A 22522-nucleotide genomic window follows, 5' to 3' on the forward strand; every position below is an offset into this window, starting at 1 on the left:
GACGGGACAGAGAAGGACTTCGGGGGCTTTGATCGTAGGTAAGTGACACATAATGAGCTAGTATGCTGTGCATACTAGCTCATTATGCCTTTCTCTTGCAGGGTTTTTTTTTTAAAAAAGTGAAGGGTTTACTTCCTCTTTAAATATGAGATCTGGGGTCAAAAAGACCTTAGATCTCATATTTACACTTAAATGCAATACAGAAATGTCTTTTTTTTGTTGCAAAAAAAATTCCCCTTTATGACCATTGGGCGGAAGAGCCGAGAGCATGAATCTATTTATGGTCGCAGCTGACACCCCCTATTCAGGTGTTTGGCCCCTTTCTGGGTGCAGGGCACCTAAATTACATCGGCGGGGGTGTTTTTTGGAAGCACCTGATTAGAGCCATAGGCTCTAATAGGCGCCCAAAAATGTGAACAGCGGGGGCCATGCTGGGCGTTCGCTGTGTGTTAATAAAGCAAAGGAATACAGATTGCCGGGTCTGTTACCTGTCACCTGATGGGCTGAAACGTCAGGCGCTGTGATTGGACGCCTGAGAGAGAACAGAAGAAGACATGGAGACAGGTAAGTCGAGGCAGCATCTGATGGGGCACAGTAGCGGCAACTGATCGGCACACTGGCAGCATTTGATGGGGAACAGAAGCGGCAATTGATGGGCACACTGGCAGCATTTGATGGGGCACACTGATGGCAATTGATGGGTACAGTGTCAGCAATTGATGGGTACAGTGTCAGCAATTGATGGGTACAGTGGCGGCAATTTATGGGTACAGTGGCTGCGTTTGATTGCACAGTATCTGCGTTTGGCACAGTGGCTGCAATTTAGGTTTTTTTTTTCAGTTTGTTTGCACCCCACAAAAAATGTTGAGCACCAATCGCCACTGACTACCATTATCAAATGATGCTGCTGTCCAGGGACGTCCCCATTTGCTCCTCCAACCTAAAACAGGTGTGTTACTGACAGGATCAGGTGAATATTAAGGCGAAAAATGCCTAAAAAACTGAAAACAAATGCAGCCAGCGCATACAAGGATTGCTAAGTTGCAGTATATTGCATTTAATTTTTTTAGTTTGGATAACACTTTAAAGGAACACTGAAGGCAATGTTTTTTAATTTTTTTAAATAACAAACATGTTATACTTACCTCCACTGTGCAGCGCGTTTTGCACAGAGTGTCCCCGAATCCGGTCTTCTGGGGTCCCTCGACGGCTGTCTCGGCTCCTACTCGCAAAAGCTTTCCACCTTCATGCAAACGAGCTCGCATGGTGGAAAGCTTTTGCGGGCGCGCTCCCGTGATACAGCGGCGGGCATAGCCGCCGACTGTATCACTCGGCCCCGCCCCCGGTGCGCCGCGTCATCGGATGTGATTGACAGCAGTGCCAGCCAATGGCTGCGCTGCTATCAATCCGTCCAGCCTAGCCAATAAACGGCCAGGCTGGGAATCTAAGAGGATCACGAGGGCGCGCGCGGGACTTTCAGGGGGTCAGGTAAGTAAAACAGGGGTTCGGGGGGGGGCCGGTACCGTCGGATGTTTTTTCACCTTAATGCATAGGAAAAGGTGAAAAAACATTTACCTTTACAACCCCTTTAAATCGATGTTCTATATGCCGAACTTGTGTTCCATTTTGTTTTTCATTATGTCTTATTTATTTCTCAGGCACCCGCCAGCGATATCACTCATCCCTTGGCACGGGGTTCTCTCGCCCTCCTGTTAAGACAGAATTACTGCCAGTGATTACTAATCATAGAGCTTAGTGAAGTGAAGATGCAGCCAAATCACAGCGGCATGAAAGAGTAATGACTTTCCTCCGAGTTAAACTTCCACCGTTGGAAGATTGCGCCCTCTTCAATCACCGTGTTCGTTGCGATCACGTGCGCCGCGTAAGGCGCTCTCAATGAGCTGCTAACATTGTCTAGTGTGGGTTTAATAAAACCTCTAATTATACAGTAGCGCTGGAGAAGAGACATCTTCCCTGAGCAATTTAAGGAGATCCAGCCAAAGATACATTATTCATCATTTGCCTTTTTCTGCAACCCAGATATCGCAGCTCATGTTAACCCCTTAACTGCTACAAAGTAGTGCTTGGCGTCTTGATAGGGCTACACAACACTTTACTACTGCTAAAAACAAACTGCCCACCCCCAGACAAAACTCTCCCCCTTCCATCCCTACCATTGATTAGTTATAATAAATATAAATACTTTGTGCAAAACATTCTCTGATTGGATGAGGTGAGGATTGTGACATTACTGCCCTGCCTTCCCACCTCATCCAATCAGAGAATGCTTTGCATTTCGCAAAATGCTAATTTTCTGTGGTTTTGTCGCAAAAAAGGCCTGTACACAATGAGAATATTGGAGGAAAATCGTCCAGTAATGTATTCTAGTATTCAGTTTTCATGAGCCGATCACAACAGTTCATGTGAAAATATTCAAAGGGACAAGCATGAAAAAGTTTCTCTTAGGCCTCGTACACACGATCGGACTTCCATCTAAATTTTCTGTGGATTTTGGTCCGAAGGGCGTTGGCCGCGAACTTAAAGCGGAGCTCCACCCTAACATTTACAAAATGGCATTACCAATATCACACAATTTTCGTGTTAGAAAAAAATGCCCTTAATAAAAGTGTTTGAACATCAGCAGCATTTTATATTTCATTAAATTGCCATCTTTTTAAAGCTCGTCTATCCAGGTAGAGAGACGGCACAGCTGGGAGCCCCAGGCTGTCATCGCGAGTCCTTTGTCAGTAAACCTGCCAGTGTCCCTGCAATACGCTGCTATCTGAGGTCTCTCCTTCTCACCGCTTGTCTGACACATGGACACAATTAAGCAGCTACATTGTCAGCTTTGTAAATTCAGCAAGAAAAAAAATGATGAATACAGGCTTTAATGCAATGACGCCTCCTAGATCTCTGTCAATAAATCTTACGAGTCCAATAAACAGACAGAATTTGCAAGAAATACATTGATGTCAGCTGATTTTTACCCACTTTATCTGATCTTTTCACACAGAGTAGCCTGTATATCAGAAAATACCTTCTATAGTCTATGAATATATCTTCTGTGGCTGTGTGACTTCTTCATGTCTTACCTTGAAATAGTCTTTATTCTGGTACCTTAGAGAGGAATATGTGTAATGATTATACTCAGTATAAGAGCTGCACAATTCTGGCTAAAACGAGAATCACGATTTTTTTGCTTAGAAGATAGATCACGATTCTCTCACAATTCTTGCAGCGTAACATCATCTTTCACATTAAAACAAAACAAATTGGGCTAACTTTACTGTTTCCTTTTTCTTTTCTTTTTTTATATTATTCATTGAAGTGTATTTTTTCCCAAAAAATTGCATTTGAAAGACCGCTGGGCAAATACAGTGTGACATAAAATATTGCAGCAATTGGCATTTTATTGCCTAGGGTCTCTGCTAAAATATATATAATGTCTGGGGGTTCAAAGTAAAAAAAATATTGGTTTTAACTTAAGAAACACATGTCAGAAAAAGATTTAGACTTAAGGGCCCGGATTCACAAAGCACTTGCGCCGACGTATCTCGAGATACGCCGCGTAAGTTCAAAAATGCGCCGTCATATCTGTGCGCCGTACCCACAAAACTAAGATACGCCTAAAAACAGGCTTCATTCCACCGACGTAACTTGCCTACGTCGGGGTAGAGTGGGCGCATATTTACGTTGGACGCATGTGGCGCTCCCATTGATTTTCTATTAAAATATGCAAATGAGGGAGATACACCGATTCACGATCGTACTTGTGCCTGACGCAGGCTACGACTGGTGCGCGTAAGTTGTACGTACGGCGTAAAGTTATGCCCCATAAAGGAGGTGTAACTCAGCAGCATCCATGCAAAGGGCTGCACCAGGGAACACAAGCCCGCATATTTTACGTAGTTTACGCTGGACGTGAATATGACTAGGCGTAGGTTACGTTCACGCCGGAGGCAGTGATCCGGCGTATCTTAGGCAGTTGTTCCGACGTGATTGTGAGCATGCGCACTGAGATGCGCCCACGGGACGGCGCATGCGGCGTTCGTTATACGTATCTGTCTGGTGCTCGGCCCATCATTTGCATGGGGTCACGCCTCATTTGCATGGCTCACGCCCACTTCCACCTATGCCGGCTTACGCCTAGGAAACCCAGCGTAGTTTTGGGAGGAAGTGCTTTGTGAATTCCATGCTTGCCTCTCTGCGCTGCGTCGGCGTATCGTAAAGGAGATACGCTACGGCGGCAAAAATGTGCGCCGCTGTATGTGAATCCTGGCCTAAGTGGTTAAACTTCCTACATTTACACACAGAAGTTTGCTCTAAGAAGGAAGTTAGTTACAATGTTTGATGTTGTTACAAACTTGGCAGACTGCTTGGATTTTTTCTTTACACACAGAAGTTTCCCTTTGATCAGAAGGAAGCATTAGTTACAATGTTTCCTGTTAAAAACTTGGCAGACTGCCCAGATATTTTCTTTTGACAGCTGAGTGAGCAGATAAGTCTCTCCACTTCTTATATGAAAGAATCGTCAAACTCTGCATTGGAGATCGTCAGGGGGGTTGAATCGAGATCACGATTTTTTAACGATTAATTGTGCAGCTCTACTCAGTATATGAATTCATTTTATTTATTTATTTTCAATTAATCATTTTTTTTTTATCTTACATTTGTTCTTTATTGTTCTGTGCGTTTATCTAGAGGCCAAGCTGCTCATGGGGGAGATAGGACAACCTAGAACACTACTTGGGGTGCAGGAACGGGTTTTGTTTGGTTGTTCAAACAATGAACTCTTATTTGCTCCCCTTTGGTCTGAGCTTTTACAGGCAATCAAGCTTTTTTTTATCTCTGCCTCTAAACACCCCTCCATGGTAGCCTATGTGCCCATACACACCACACCATAGGTGTTTAAAAGTCGTATTCAGGAGAGGAGCATTTAACAACAAAAAACACTTAAAACCACCTAAACATGTTAATGCTAACAGCCAGAATAAATTAAAATTGGCAAATAGATTGCATGGCAAATTAGCTTTTAATGCCAAATATGCAAACATGCTAATTTGTGTGCAAAAATCACATATAAAACGAGGCTTTTTACTTTGTCTTGTAGGAGAAAAAGTGTCCTAGAGATTACAGTGTGCATGTGGCCTTATCTGTTACATTGTTCCCAGCTCTCTGTGGACTACAAAACCCTGTCTATCTATATTATGGAGATGAAGAGAGGGAGAGAAGGAGAGGTTTCAATAAACCTTTTCTGTTGTTCTGATACAAGGTTGGATGATCCGTGTCTCTCTAGGGCCGAAAGTGTAAAAATAAAGGAAACATTTATAATAATAATAAAATAAAAAAAAGAATGAATGAACATAAGCAATGTTATATTAAAAGGCCTTTATGATTAATATATTGTATAATATATTATATTATTTTATAATATAAGGACATATTGGAATATACTGTATAGGAATATACGATATATATAATATTATCAAATATTATATTATATTATAGGGACTGGTATATTATTATAAGGACTTTATGAAATAATGTACTGTATATTATAATAAATTATACAATATTATTATATATTATATATTTTATGGACTGGTATATTATAAGGACTTAATAATTAATATAATGTATATTATATTATATAAACTGGTATATTATAGGGACTTTATAATTAATTAATTACTGTATATTATAAAGACTTTACAATTATTATATTGTATATTATATTATATTAAAATGATTGGCATATTATAAAGACATTATAATTAATATACTGTATATTATATGGACTGGTACATTATTGAAGGGACTTTATAATGAATGTACTGTATATATTATATTCTACTATATTAAATTATATATTTTATGGACTGGCATATTATAAGGACTTTATAATTAATATGCTCTATATTATATTGTATTGTATTATATTATAAGGACTGGCATATTATAAGGACTTTATAATTAATATGCTCTATATTATATTATGTTGTATTATATTGTAAGGACTGGTATATTATAAGGACTTTATAATTAATATGCTGTATATTAAATTGTATTATATTATAAGGACTTTATAATTAATATGCTGCATATTATATTATAATATATGGACTGGTATATTATAGAGACTTTATAATTAATGTTCTGTATATTATATTATAAGAACTTTATAATTAATATACTGTATATTATATTATATTATATTGTATTATAAGGACTTGTATATCATATTTTTGGGGGAATTCAGATACGTTTCAAAACCCAACTTTAGGAAACGAAAAAATGATCCACAAGTCCCCTAGACCTAAAAGAGTAATTAACCCTTGCAGTGCAGGTGCACCCCGCTGGATGGGTTAATTGCTCATTTAGGCTCCATTCACACCTGAACGCGGCGTATTGTACCGCGATTTGCCGCGACAAATTGCGGCGTTTTGTCCCGCGATTTGCCGCGACAAAACGCAGCGTTTTTTACAGCGGTTTTCGCTGGAGGGGTGATTTACACATTGTCGGCTATGGCCGAACGCCGAAGCCGCCTGAAAAAAAGGGTCAGGGACTTGTTTTGAGCTTCAGGCGTACGGCGTTCGGCGTGGAGATGTGAACCATCTCCATAGCCGACAATGTTAAATCACCCCTCCAGCGTATTTCAGGCTGCAATAGCTTCGGGCGGCGAATGGAGCCTTAGGTCTAAGGGACTTGTTAGAGAAGATTTACTTACCCAATCCTCCTATCTCCCTCTCTTCCATTGTGCTAGACCGGTCTCAGCAGCTCCCCCCCCCCCCCCCCCGGCTCCAGTCATCTAAGGTCCCAAATTACAAAAAAAAATAAGAAGAAAGGAAAATCAAGAGATTTTTTTAAGTGCCCCAAAGGGGCTCTGCATTGGATGTAGTGATGCGCCGGAGCGTGGGGTAGCGCCATATGTCGGGTAAAAGTACAAGTCAAGTAACTTAAAACGCTTCTCTAGACTAGACATATTTTCCCTCTGCAAGGGATAATTTTATCATTTCCCACAGTTGGGCCTTAAAAATGTAACCCATGTCACTGAAAGGTAACCATCACCCCTGGCAGTGCCATAGTTTGGCCTTTGCAGGTTAATAGGGAGATACATACAGGGCTGCTAATAATGAAGTATGCAACTGTTTCTGTTATACTGGGCCCAGGCCTCATCAGCTAAACAGGGGGGCCAATGGGCAGCTTTTATGTAAATTTTTGCCTAAATTAATAAATAAATTTTATAACGACCCCCCCCCCCCCTACTTACTTACAGGACTTGCATTTCCCTTGGCCCCATCACGTCAACAAAGGGGCCCAGGAGATGGGAGCAGAGGAGGGACTTTTTTCATTTTTGGGGTTTAGGCAGATAAATTCAGGGACCCTGTTCCGCTGCCCCTTGTGGGGGGGGGGGGGGGCGGATTTGGTGAAGCCCCATTAGGAAGACTGTACAGGGCCCCGTGATGTCTAACAGCAGCCCTGCATACATACATGAAGTCATGTGATATACATAAAAGAGTTCATATACTAAGGTGTTCTTATATTAATTACTATCTTTATATGTAGTAACCACATAGAAGGATCAGAATATGGTTCTTTATCACAGTGCTGTACACATCCAGGGAACTACAAACCCCTCCGCTTCACCTTTCCCTTATAGAAGTCACTGTAGCGGTGCCCAATACATCACCGGGAGCCATTCACACTTCACTGGCGAGAACACTCATCTATTTTCACCGCCGTGTACTAATAGGTGATGTCAGACTCAGCAGGGTCCGACCTCCAGAACCCCGAATACAATCGTGACTGTTCATTAGTTAACACTTGCTGTGTATTCGCTGCCACCACTGCTGGAGAACAACAAGTACCAGCAAACCCGAGCTGAAACTAAAAACCATAAGGCTGGTTTTCATAACAAGAAGCTCATATTCATCTTGTAATAGACATCTGAGGGTTGTAGTCAGACCCTTAATGACATTTTTGGTGTCTGATTTAAGAAAAAATAAAAAGCCAAATGGTTCATTTAGAGCCCATTCACACCTAGGCGTTTTGTCGCCTGTAGTGTGACACCGCTGCCGCCCCGACACGCCAGAGGGATGATTTAACATTGTCCTCTATGGAGATGGTTCACATCTCCACGCCGAACGCCTGCCGCCTGCCGCCTGAAAAAAAGTCCCGGACCTTTTTTTCAGGCGGCTTTCGGCGTTCGGCATAGGAGATGGGAACCATCTCCATAGGGGGGCACATCTAGGCAGACAATCGCAGCGTTTTGTCGCCGCAAATAGCGGTACAAAACGCCGCTATTTGTCGCCGCAATTCGCGGGACAAAACGCCGCGATTTTGTCCGCCTAGATGTGAATACAGCCTTAAAGTGGACCCTTCAGTAACTTTACAGTCTGTATGAAAACATTCCTGATATGTACAAATAAATGTACAGCAACTTATTAAAGAGGAACTGCAGTTGGCTCAGATAATTTGGAATAAAAACATCTTTGCCATTCTGAATCTTCCCTCCAACCACTTTGCATATTATTTTATATATACTGTGATTCTGTACTTGCCAAATATGCGGCAGAAATCTCCCTCCGCTAAGTCTGGCTGCAGCCATTTTAACTGTGGGCAGCTGAAGCTATTGCCTGTTCACTTCCTGGATTTACACAGACACACCCAGCTCTGCAGCTCTCATTGGCCCTCTTATGACTCACCCCCTCTCCCTTCCTGGCAAACTCTCATGAGAGTGAGAGAGAGAGAGGACTGTGCATGATGTCATAAGCCTAGGCTAATGCCCAGACAAGAAACAGGAAGTGGGCTGTATAAGATATTTACTGTCAGAAAAAAAATATGTTTACTATCCAAAGTTAAAACAACAAGGGCAGAATATTTAATAAATGGAAAGTTGAAAAAATTACTGAAGGTCCGCTTTATAAAAATAAAAAATAAATAAAAAAGCTCTGCAGTTTATTATTATACAGTAAAACCTTGGATTGTGAGTATAATTTGTTCCAGAAACATGCTTGTAATCCAAGGAACTTGTATATCAAAGCGAATTACCCCATAAGAATGAATGAAAACTCAAATGATTCGTTCCACAACTATTTCTTCATAAGTCCTTCAGTTTATAGTCCATATATAAAGATTATAGCAATGTGATAAGTTGTGTAACCATAAAATGTCCATCCACAAATGGAAGTCTCCACAAGGGGATTAGAAGAAAAATCCAGCAGGAGCTACAGAGTATAAAAGAGAAGAGAGGCGCCTCTAAGTGTAGAAATAAGTTGCTAAATATTGTACCTTCATTAAATGTAACCATATTGCTACACTTAGAGGCTCCTCTCTTCTCTTTTATACTCAGTTGTGACATGAAGCTACTCTTATATCAAGACATCGCTTGTATATCAAGGCAAAAAGTATTTAAAAATGTTGTTTGTCTTGCAAAACGCTCTCAAACCAAGGTTTTACTGTAATTGAGTCCAGGGACAATGCTACCTGTCGGCTGCAGGCAGGAGGAAGCATTCCCTCAGTTTCCTATCCCTATATCCTATTTTTCAGCTGCCATCTCCGTCTTGGAAGTACATGGTGACCATGGGTGATGCAGATGCCTGAGCAAAGATGGCACCATGCTTCTGCATTGCTCTTCTCACAGATCCTCTTTAATGAACAGTAAGATCTGCCTGCGGGAAAAGTCCCTGCAGGCACTGACTGCTGGCTGCTACACAAAACCCTTCTGCTTCAGCCTTCTACACCCCAGAGGAGCAGGCTAGCTGACCACAGTGACTGACAAGGCATGCTGGGGCTTGTAGTTCCTCACACCATTATAGAGCATACAAACAGCCCAGAGAGCAGCGGTGGTAATGCTGGCCCGCCTGCTAATACTCCATAGAGCTCTGCTCACACATGTCTGCCTGGCATGGATACCAGTACATTTATGTAACAGGAATAATTATACAAATTGTACTCCGGGCAACAATAATACAACATTATAATAGAATAACAACAACAATAGAGAACTAGTAAAAACATTATTACAATTATTATTATTATTATTATTATTATGATACAAGTAATCATAATAATGGCCCACTTCTTTAAATAACCTTCACCAATGTAACAACACACCATGTACCACAAACTTCTGCTCTTTATACACTGTGCTATACATTACATTCCCCAGAATGCTGCCTTTTGCACACTATGCTATACTTTACATTCCCCAAATTCTACCTATGTACACTGTATATTCAATTCATTCTCCAGACTGCTGCACTGTGTATTCTGTGCATTCGCTACATTCCCCAGACTGCTGCTGTATGTACACTGTGCTATACATTACATTCCCCAGACCAGGGCTGTCTTAATGAGTGGGCACACCTGGGCACTGCCCAGGGGCCCCATCTGCATAGGGGGCCCCTGCTTCTTTCCCCAAAGCAGCTGGTCCTTGAGCCTGAGCTGCCCCTCTACATCCCAGATATCCCCCCAGCACTCTGACCCCTCTACAGCCTAGATATCCTCTACCTCCTACCTACTTGATTTCTGTTTACCTGCACTGTTTCCATTGTAGGGGCCCCAGAGCATTACTTTGCTCAGGGGCCCATGATGCCATTAAGATGGCCCTGCCCCAGACTGTTGCTGTATGTACACTGTGCTATACAATACATTCCCCAGACTGTTGCTGTATGTACACTGTGCTATACATTACATTCCCCAGACTGCTGCTGTATGTACACTGTGCTATACATTACATTCCCCAGACTGTTGGCGTATGTTTGCTGTGCTATGCATTACATTCCCCAGTCTACAGTCTTGTGTAAGCTGTGCTATGCATTACTTTCCCTAGACTGCTGCCTTATGTAAGCTGTGCTATAAAATACATTCCCTAGACATTGGCCCTATTACATTCTCCGGACTTATGCCTTATGTAAGTTGTGCTATGCATTACATATACCAGATAGAAGCTGTAATAGCTATTGCATTCTACACACTGCTGCTAATGTAAGCTCTGCTATACATTACATTCCACAGACTGCAGCCCCATGTAAGCTCTGCTATACATTACATTCCACAGACTGCTGCCAATGTAAGCTGTGCTATAGGTTACTGCTGAACTCTGTACACTGCACATTCATACCTTTGGAGCTTTATAAGGAATTTAGGGCCAGATTCACAGAAAAAGTACGCCAGAGTATCTGCTGATACTCCGGCGTACTTTCAAATTTCCCGCGTCGTATCTTAATTTGTGATTCACAAGCAAGATACGACGGCATTTGGCTAAGATCCGACAGGCGTACGGCTTCGGATCTTAGGATGCAATACTTCGGCTGCCGCTGGGTGGAGTTTGCGTCGTTTTCCAGTGTCGGGTATGCAAATTAGCTTTTACGGCCATCCACGAAGGTACGCGCGTTCGTTACGTCGTCGCTAGTCGGTTTTTCCTGTCGCAAAGTTACGGCTGCTATTGAGGTGGTGTAACAATAGACAGCCCATGTTAAAGTATGGCCGTCGTTCCCGCGTCGAATTTCAATATTTTTCTTTTTGCGTAAGACGTCCGGGAATACGAAACGACGTAACTCACGTCGCCGTTCAAAACATTATGTCGGGGCGACGTCATTTCGCGCAAAGCACCGCGGGAAATTTTTGCACAGAGCATGCGCAGAACATTTGGCGCGGGAGTGCGCCTAATTTAAATGGTACACGCCCCATTTGAATTAGGCGGGCTTGCGCCAGACGGCTTTACGTTACACCGCCGTAAGTTTACACGCAAGTGCTTGGTGAATCAGGCACTTGCGCTGAAAACTTGCAGCGGTGTAACGTAAAGACGATACGTTACGCCGCCGCGATTCTTTATGAATCTGGCCCTTAGTATTTAATTATGTTGCAATAATAGACACACGTCTACAAATATCATTATAATTAATAGCATCATCATCAACAACAATGATAATATAATTAACAGTAGTGACCACCGCTGTCAATGTAATGACACACCAATTATCACAAATTGCTGCCTTCTATATGTTGTGCTATTCATTACATCATATTCACCAAACTGCTACTCTCTACAAACTCTTCTGTAATTTATATAATATCGTACATTCCCCAAAATGCCTATGAAATACGTTACATTAATATATATTAACATTATACAGTCCATTCACCAAACTGCTCCACTCTACTCTATATGATGAGCTATACATTATATTATACATTCCATTCCTCAGACTGCTGCACTCTACTGTGTATGTTGTGCTATAAAATAATTTATACAGTACATTCCCCAAACTACTCCACCCCATATGCTGTGCTATAAGCTACATTATATAGTACATTCCATTCCCCATATGCTGCACTATACATTATATTATCCAATCCATCCCTCAGACTGGTAAACTCATTAAACAAACAGTATTGGATATACTACTAAGAATTGTTTTAGAGATTTGTGATTTCATCTCATTCAGTGAACTTGCACATTTCTGCTCGTAATAACAATGTAGTGAACAGAAGCAACAATAATATTATTATCACTAATTATAATAATAAAGTGACACTTATAATGTAACTATTATCATTATTATTTATTATCATTATTTTCTTCCTATTAAGGTCTGGAAGCAATTGGCAAAAACATGGGAAATATAAAAAATCTCCATATATATGATAACAGGCAATAGAGAACAGTCTGGGGGAGACTCTTTCCAGACAGAACTCTCTGAACTCTCGGGATTCCATCAGAAGTTCCTTAAAGCTTTAAATCAGCAACCTCTGCCTCTCAAATAAGTTACCACCGACACCAAAGATCTTTTCATCGCTCTGTGAGGAGGACATTTTTCCACTGACCACCAGTGTAAGTAAGGGGTCCCTTCTTTTCTAAACCACCAATCTGAGGGGGGCCTTCCCCACTGACCACCAATATATTGTATTACTTCACTGACCAGCCATAAGAGGAGTACTATATTGACCACCAATACAAAGGGTACTACACCAACCACCAAGACAAGGGGTAACTACAGTGACCACTGATATAAAGGGGACAACACTAACCACCAATATAAGGGGTACAACACTGACCACCAATACTAGGGGTACAACACCGACCACCATTATAAGGAGGATTATACTGACCACCAATACAAAGTGTACTACACCAACCACCAAGACAAGGGGTAACTACACTGACCACTGATATAAGGGGTACAACACTGACCACCAATACTAGGGGTACAACACTGACCACCAATACTAGGGGTACAACACCGACCACCATTATAAGGAGCATTATACTGACCACCAATACAAAGTGTACTACACCAACCACCAAGACAAGGAGTACAACACGGACCACCATTATAAGGGGTACAACACTGACCACCAATATAAGGGGTACAACACTGACCACCAATACTAGGGGTACAACACTGACCACCAATACTAGGGGTACAACACTGATCACCAATACTAGGGTTATAAAACCGACCACCATTATAAGGAGGACTATACTGACCACCAATAAAAGGAGTACTATACTGACCACCAATACAAAGTGTACTACACCAACTACCAAGACAAGGAGTACTACACGGACCACCATTATAAGAGGTAAAAACACCGACCACCAATACTAGGGGTACAACACCGACCACCATTATGAGGAGGATTATACTGACCACCAATAAGAGGAGTACTATACTGACCACCAATACAAAGTGTACTACACTGACCACCGATATAAGGGGTACAGCACTGACCACCAATACTAGGGGTACAACACCAACCACTATTATAAGGAGGACTATACTGACCACCAATACAACCTCGACCACCAATATCAGGGGTTCTATACTGAACGCCAATACAAGGGGTGCAACACCAACCACTATTATAAGGAGGACTATACTAACCATCAATACAAGGGGTACAACACCGACCACCAATATCAGGGGTACTATACTGAACGCCAAAACAAGGGGTGCAACCCCAACCACCAATATAAGGGGTACAACACAGACCACCATTATAAGGAGGACTATACTGACCACCAATACAAGGGATACAACACTGACCACCAATATCAAGGGTACTACACTGAACGCCAATACTAGGGGTACAACACCAACCACCAATATAAGGGGTACAACATTGACCACCAATATAAGGGCTGCTATACTAATCACCAATACAAAGCTAGGCATACCAACAATACAGTATAAGGTGGTTTACACCAACCACCAATGCAAAATGTACTACAATGATCACTAATATAAGGGGTACTAAACCATCCACTAATATAATGGCTACTACAAGGACCACTGATATACGGGTACTACACTGACTATCAATGTAATGCAACACTACAATGTTCATGCTCTGAGTTTATTTTCTGTTTATTATTATTATTTGCTTCCTTTTACTATTATTACTGAAATCATTTTGACATATAGAGCAGCCCTGAGTTTTAAATGTACACCACATTGCCTTTTATTTGATGTATTGTTATATCTATGCCTTGCAGCTATGATAACGATTGTCCTTTGAACTGTAGATAAAATAAGTATAAGCTAGGGTTGCCTATAAAGCTGACCATACATACACTATACTATCTCATTGTACAACCCCCTTTACATCGACTATCAACTATGCACTGCAAGGGTCTGCCTGATTTACTAAATTGATTGTTTAGGTTCCTTATCCCATTAGTCTATAGTAGATTGTAGAGAGATTGTATAGTGCATGGCCAGCTTATAACCTAAATGTTATTTCAAGGGTCCCTCCTTGTTAGAAAGTCTCATCTATAGTTAAAGTTTTCCAACTTCTCCAGTGAACTCTGATCAGATCGGTCAGTGGGAACGGCCGGGTTAGTTAATACAAAGACAGGATGGGTTATAAAAAGCAAACGTTCCATTGGAATAACATTGGTGGGAACCCTGAGGGCTACCTTCTATCTGTTACTGTATTTACTATTATATTATTATATTTATGGTTTATACAGTATATTATGATATGATTATACTATTTAATTACTGTATTATTATGCTAGTATTATTATATTTATATTATATGATTATGTTTTTTTGTATTATTATACTAATATTAATATTAGATGTATATTATATGATTATGCTTTTTATTATTACTGTATTATTATACTAATATATATATATATATATATATATATATATATATATATATATACTGTTTATCATTACTGTATTAATCTACTGCTGTTATTTAATTTATATTTTGCTATTAGTATAATTAATATATATATATATATATATATATATATATATATATATATATATATATATATATATATATATATATATATATATATATATCTATATATATATCTATATATATATATATATATATCTATATATATATATATATCTATATATATATATCTATATATATATATATATGTATCATAATACAGTAATATAAAAAAAAGCATAATCATATAATATACATATAATAATAATAGTATAATAATACAAAAAAACATAATCATATAATATAAATATAATAATAATAATAATAATAATACATATATATACTGTTTATCATTACTGTATTAATCTACTGCTGTTATTAAATTTATATTTTGCTATTAGTATAATATATATATATATATATATATATATATATATATATATATATATATATATATATATATATATATATATATATATATATATATTACCTGTATTATGACTGTATTATACCGGTCCTGTATTGTTGGTTATCTGTTCATCAGTCATAGTGAGGTGACAATAATATACATTATTTTATTATTTTAATTCACTGTTGAGTAGTTGACCCCCCCAGTTAGGTGGGTGACCAGGTATACCATCTCATCAAGGTTTAGTGTGCAGGGTGGGGGGTATGCAGGGTACCCCATGTGGTCTCAGCCCTGGCACTCCCCCCTTGTATCACCCATCAGGCAGTATAGCCAGCATGGAAGGGTCGCTCCACCCAAAACTCACATTCCTGTTTATGGTGGATGTCGGGAGAGTTACAGTTACTGACTTTTTTTTTTTTTTCTTTTTTTAATCAAATTCTTAGGGACTTTTGCATCTTTGTCACCATTTGGGGGTCCCTCTCTCAGGTCCCTATAAAGTCCAAAGTGGGGTGGAGTAATACTGGGGTGAGGAGCTGGGTACCCCAAGGACCACAAGCCACTCCACCTGAGCCTCTGGTGCTGGAGAAGTTGGAGGGATGGCAGTCAGTCTGGTTGGAGGTGACAGGAGTCCAGCCAGCAGGAGGGAGGAGTCAGCACACCTGTCCAGGTGAGGGGGGAGGGGGGTCCCCTGGCTTACCTTGGCTCCGTCCCCGTCCGAATCTTCGGCTTCCAACTTCCTCCGGCCGCCCAATAAGAAGATGAGGATGGCGACCCACACCAGCCCGATCAGTGACAGTACTAGCCGGCGAGCCATCCGCCTCATGGTCCGGGGGGGGTCATGGATGCCCGGTGCCCGCCGCCATGTGTATGCCCCGTCCCGGTGTGCTGATCAGGGTGGAGCTCTCATTCCAGGTGGAGGAGGGAGGACGGGCAGAGCGGAGCTGGCACTGAGCTGTGTGCCCGGCTATACCAGCGGAGGAATGACACTGAGACCGAGCAACGGAGCCAGAATGACGGGGGGAGCGGCGCCCCCTGCCGGACACTACTGACACTGCACCCCATCTGCGAGACACTCGCTGTGCCCGGCGCTCACCTGGACAGGTAAGGAGCCCGGGGGCCAGGAAAGTGTCCGGGGGCCATTGACAGTGTCCGGGGGCCAAGAAAAGTGTCCGGGGGGGGGGGGGGGGGCAGAAAGTGTCAGGGGACCAGGAAAGTGTCCGGGGGCCAGATAATGAAATGTTAGAAAAAAGGTAATACAGTGACTTAAAAAAGTATTCATACCTTGAAATGTTCAACATTTTGTCATTCTACAAATAAAAACATAAATATATTTTATTGGGATTTTATGTGATAGTGGAAGGAAAATGATAAATGGTTTTCCAAATCGTTTACAAATAAATATCTAAAAAGTGTGGTGTGCATTTATACTCAGCCCCCTTAAAGCGGGAGTTCACCCATTTATTAAATTTTTCCCCTTTTCCCCTTAGATTCCTGCTCGTTTTGTCTAGGGGAATCGGCTATTTGTATTAAAATATGATCCGTACTTACCCGTTTACGAGGTGCATCTTCTTCCGTCGCTTCCGGGTATGGGTCTTCGGGAGCGTGCGTTCCTTCTTGATTGACAGTCTTCCGAGAGGCTTCCGACGGTCGCATCCATCGCGTCACTCGTAGCCGAAAGAAGCCGAACGTCGGTGCGGCTCTATACTGCGCCTGTGCACCGACGTTCAGCTTCTTTCGGAAAATCGTGACGCGATGGATGCGACCGTCGGAAGCCTCTCGGAAGACTGTCAATCAAGAAGGAATGCCCATTCCCGCAGCCCATACCCGGAAGCGACGGAGAGGATGCATCTCGTAAACGGGTAAGTACTGCTCATATTTTAAAACCAATAGCCGATTCCCCTAGACAAAACGAGCAGGAATCTAAGGCTAAAAAGTGCCCTCTAAAGGTGAACCACCGCTTTAAGGGCTCTTTCACACGGGCAGCCCGTTCAGGTCCGCCTGACAGTTTTTTAGGCGGACCTGAACGGGCGCTCCATGCTCCTCTATGGAGCCGCGGATGTCAGCGGTGACATGCCCACTGACATCCGATCCGCCAAAGTGTGACGGAGGAAAAACCTACTTTTCCATCCGACTGGCGGATCGGATCGGGTGAACACGGACAGATGGTCCGTGTTCATCCGATCCCCCCATAGGGGAGAGCGGAGAAAAGACAGGGAGGTCCCTGCACAGTGTGTGGGGACCGCCCTGGCATCCGCCGGTTCAGCAGGGATCAACGGAGCGATCCCCGCTGAGCAAGCGGAGGTTCACGGGGCGAATCATTACTGATCTGCCCCGTGTGAAAGGGGCCTTACTCTGATACCCCTAACTAAAATCGAATGGATTCAATTACCTTCAGAAGTCGCCTAATCAGTAAATAGTCCACCTGTGTGTAATTTAATCTCAGTATAAATACAGCTGTTCTGTGAAACCCTCAGAGGTGTGTTAGAGAACCTTAGTGAACAAACAACATCACAAAGACCAAGGAACACACCAGACAGGTCAGGGGTAAAGTTGTGGAGAAGTTTAAAACAGGGTTAGGTTATAAAAAAATATCCCAAACTTTGCACAACTTTACACATACTCTGTTCAACCCATCATCTGAAAATAGAAAGAGTATGGCACAACTATAAACCTACCAAGACATGGCCGTCCACCTAAACTGACAGGCCGCCAAGGAGAACATTAATCAGAGAAGCAGCCAAGAGGTCCATGGTAACTCTGGAGGAGCTGCAGATCCACAGCTCAGGTGGGAGAATCTGTCCACAGGACAACTATAATGCACTCCACAAATCTGGCCTTTATGGAAGAGTGGCAAGAAGAAAGAAATTGCTGAAAGTAAGCAGAGGTGGCTGGTGCTCAATTTTTTGGGTGTGGCGCAAACAAACTGAAAAAAAAAACATCAATTGCAGCCACTGTGCCCGTCAAACGCAGCTACTGTGCCCATCAATTGCTACCACTGTGCCATCAAACGCAGCCACTGTGCCCATCAAACACAGCCACTGTGCCATCAATTGCCGCCACTGTGCCATCAAATGCAGTCACTGTGCCCATCAAACAAAGCCACTGTGCCATCAATTGCGGCCACTGTGCCATTAAATGCAGCCACTGTGCCATCAAAAGCAGCTACTGTACCATCAATTGCTGACACTGTGCCCATCAATTGCTGACACTGTGCCCATCAATTGCTGCCAGTGTGCCCATCAATTGCTGCCAGTGTGCCCATTAGTTGCCGCTACTGTGCCCATCAATTGCTAACACTGTGTCCATCAATTGCTGCCAGTGTGCCCATCAATTGCTGCCATTGTGCCCATCAATTGCCGCTACTGTGTCCATCAACTGCTGCTTGTGTGCCTATCAACTGCCGCTACTGTTCCCACCAATTGCTGCCAGCATGCCCATCAATTACTGCTACTGTGCCCATCAAATGCTGTCACTGTGCATCTCCCGCCCGCCGGGCACTTACCTGTCTCGGTTGAGCAGTGGGTCACGGCGATGTCCTCCATGCTCCTCTTCTCCCATCCTCTCTTCCCGTCCTGATAGGCGGCGTCCAATCACAGCGCCTGTCGCTTCAGCCAATCAGGTGACAGGTAACAGACCCGAGCACCTGATTGGCTGAGAGGCGGTTCAGTGTTAGGAAAGCGATTCTTTTGCTTTTCTAACACAACGCTGAGTGAAAAGTGAGCACCCGGCATGGCGCCCGCTGTTCACCTTTTTAGACGCCTATTAGAGCCTGCGGCTCTAATCAGGTGCTTCCAAAAAATACCACGCGCTGCTGTAATTCAGGTGCCCGGCACCCGAAAAGGGGTCGGGCACATGAATAGGAGGTGGCAGCGGCAACCATAGATAGATTCATGCAATGCATGAATCTATCTATGGCGAGAGATTGGTGACAGGAGAGAGCGGGCGGCGCCCTTTAAGGACGCACCGCCACTGAAAGCAAGCCATAAGAAGTACCATTTGCAGTTTGCGAGAAGTCTTGTGAGGGACACAGCAAACACGTGGAAGAAGGTGCTCTGGTCAGATGAGATCAAAATTGAACTTTTTGGCCTCAAAGCAAATTGCTGTGTGTGGTTTAAAACTAACATTGCACATAACCCTGAACAAACCATCCCCACCGTGAAACATGGTGGTGACAGCATCATATTGTGGGGATACTTTTCTTCAACAGGGACAGGGAAGCTGGTCAGAGTTGATGGAAAGATGGATGGAGCCAATCTTAGAAGAAAACCTGTTATGCCGCGTACACACGACCATTTTCAATGGTCTAGAAAAAAACAACGTTTTTTTCAACCCGATTATTGTTAAGCCGGCCTTGCCTGCACACGATCGTGACAAAAAAATGCTCTAGCAAAGCGCAGTGACGTACAACACGTACGACGGCACTATAAAGGGGAAGTTCAATTCGGATGGCGCCACCCTTGGGGCTGCTTTTGCTGATTTCGTGTTAATAAAAGTTTGGTGAGAGACGACTTGCGCTTTTCAGTCTGTTACAGCGTGATGAATGTGCTATCTCCATTACGAACGCTAGTTTTACCAGAATGAGCACTCCCGTCTCATAACTTGCTTCTGAGCATGCGCGTTATTTTCACGTCGTCTTTTTTTTAGGGTTACAACCTCTGGTTATAACCACTGTAATTTATTTGTTCCCATTTGTGTGCCATTGGGGAGATTTCCTTTCATAGCCAAAACAGGAAGTGGAAGAAAATCCCTCCAAATGAGGAGACTCCATGGTTGACCAGATCTAGTGACAGCATTGGAAGATTTTCCCTCGTTTACTTTTCTGGTGACAACACAAAATTTGGGATTCACTTTCAATTCCTATATGATTTGAGTGCATTGCGTTTTCCGCCTATTCATTTGAATGAGCTGAACTAACAGTGTAGCGCAAGCCGGCGGGGACGCTTTCCGTGCTGCCCCCCTGCAAAGTGCTGCCCTAGGCCTGGGCCTTGTTGGCCTAGGCCAGTATACAGCGCTGGCGCACACCTATGGTACCAGCCCAGGCAATACAGGGCAGGCAAATGCCCTGCATTTGTGACCTGCATTTGGGGGGTCTTTAGCATTGCACTGGTGCTTGCTGCAAGGGCAGTGCGTTTTAAATATGGTGATGGAAAAGTGCACAGAATGTGATATGAACCTGCCAACACTTTCATAGGTGTGCACAGCCTACCTCAAAGCTCAAACACATGCATGTGTATATATACTGACCGTGTCAGTAGAGCAGTGGACAGTGTCACTAGGGCAGTGGATGGTGTCAGTAGAGCAGTAGACAGTGGGCCAGATTCAGATAGAAATACGACGGCGTATCTCCTGATACGCCATCGTATCTCTGAGTTCCGTCCGTCGTATCTATGCGACTGATTCATAGAATCAGTTACGCATAGATCTCGCTAAGATCCACCAGGTGTAAGTGACTTATACCGTCGGATCTTAGGCTGCAATCTCACGCTGGCCGCTAGGTGGCGCTTCCGTTTGTATACGCGCCAAATATGCAAATGAGGAGTTACGCCGATTCAGAAACTAACGACCGCCCGGCATTTTTTTTTACGTCGTTTGCGTTCGGCTTTTTCCGGCGTATAGTTACCCCTGCTATATGCGGCGTATCCTATGTTAAGTATGGCCGTCAATTGGGGTGGAATTTTGAATTTTTTACGTCGTTTGCGTAAGTCGGTCGCGAATACGGATGGACGTAATTTACGTTCACGACGAAACCAATGACGTGCTAGTGATGTCATTTGGAGCAATGCACGCTCGGAAATTTAGCGGACGGCGCATGCGCAGTTCGTTCGGCGCGGGGACGCGCCTGATTTACTGTAAAGTCTACACGCCCCCTAGCCGCGGAATTTGAATTCCGCTGGGGGATTTACGGTACGCCGCCGCAACTTTAGAGGAAAGTGCTTTCTGAATACAGCACTTACCTCAAAAACTTGCGCCGGCGGATCGTAAATCAGATAGGTTACGCGGATCTAAAGATCTGCTAACCTATCTGAATCTAGCCCAGTGTCACTAGGGCAGTGGATGGTGTCAGTAGAGCAGTGGACAGTGTCACTAGGGCAGGGGATGGTGTCAGTAGAGCAGTGGACAGTGTCACTAGGGCAGTGGATGGTGTCAGTAGAGCAGTGGACAGTGTCACTAGGGCAGTGGATGGTGTCAGTAGAGCAGTGGACAGTGTCACTAGGGCAGTGGATGGTGTCAGTAGAGCAGTGGACAGTGTCACTAGGGCAGTGGATGGTGTCAGTAGAGCAGTGGTCAGTGTCACTAGGGCAGTGGATGGTGTCAGTAGAGCAGTGGACAGTGTCACTAGGGCAGTGGATGGTGTCAGTAGTTTTTATTTTTATTTATTTTATTTTTTAATATTTTTTTCCATTGTTTTTTTTATATATATATATATATATATATATATATATATATATATATATTTGTTTTTTATCTTTTAGGAGCCCTGTTATGGGTCTTTGCTGAAATATCAAGGGTTTAAACAGGGGAAATATGCGCCACACAGGGTGATTAGGGTGTGCCCAGGCACACCTGACACACCCTGTGCACACGCCTATGAAGGCGAGCATGACAAATAGTGAGGGTGAATCTCCCTAATGGGGACAAAGACAACTAAAATGATCTGACCTAATCCCTCCTTGCTCCATCTAGAATAAAAAAAATAAAACAATAAAGTTTTGCCTTTAGTTCTACATTCTCCATTAGAATCATTGGAATAACGGACATATAAAATATAATTGGATTGTAATAATAGCAAATGTTATTTCTTGAATGTTCCATAGCAGTGTATAAATCAGCGGTGGTGTATTTGTCGTGTCATCGAGTGTTTACTACGCCGCTATTTTAATCTAACATTTCATGTCCCGGAGCTCCGTG

The 22522-nt window shown here is 42.7% G+C and overlaps 1 protein-coding gene across 1 annotated transcript in view; it reads right to left on the reverse strand.

Annotated features, from left to right (window-relative positions):
• GALNT14 (polypeptide N-acetylgalactosaminyltransferase 14) overlaps window positions 1-16583 on the reverse strand; it is a 657875-nt gene extending 641292 nt beyond the window's left edge. Inside the window, exon 1 of the mRNA XM_040351317.1 lies at window positions 16311-16583. Within this exon, the coding sequence (XP_040207251.1) occupies window positions 16311-16436 (126 nt within the window). The 5' untranslated portion in view covers window positions 16437-16583. The remainder of the gene's footprint in view (window positions 1-16310) is intronic.
• Window positions 16584-22522: the final 5939 nt, after the last annotated feature.

This window comes from Rana temporaria, chromosome 4 (assembly GCF_905171775.1).
Source record: "Rana temporaria chromosome 4, aRanTem1.1, whole genome shotgun sequence".
Taxonomy (NCBI): domain Eukaryota; kingdom Metazoa; phylum Chordata; class Amphibia; order Anura; family Ranidae; genus Rana; species Rana temporaria.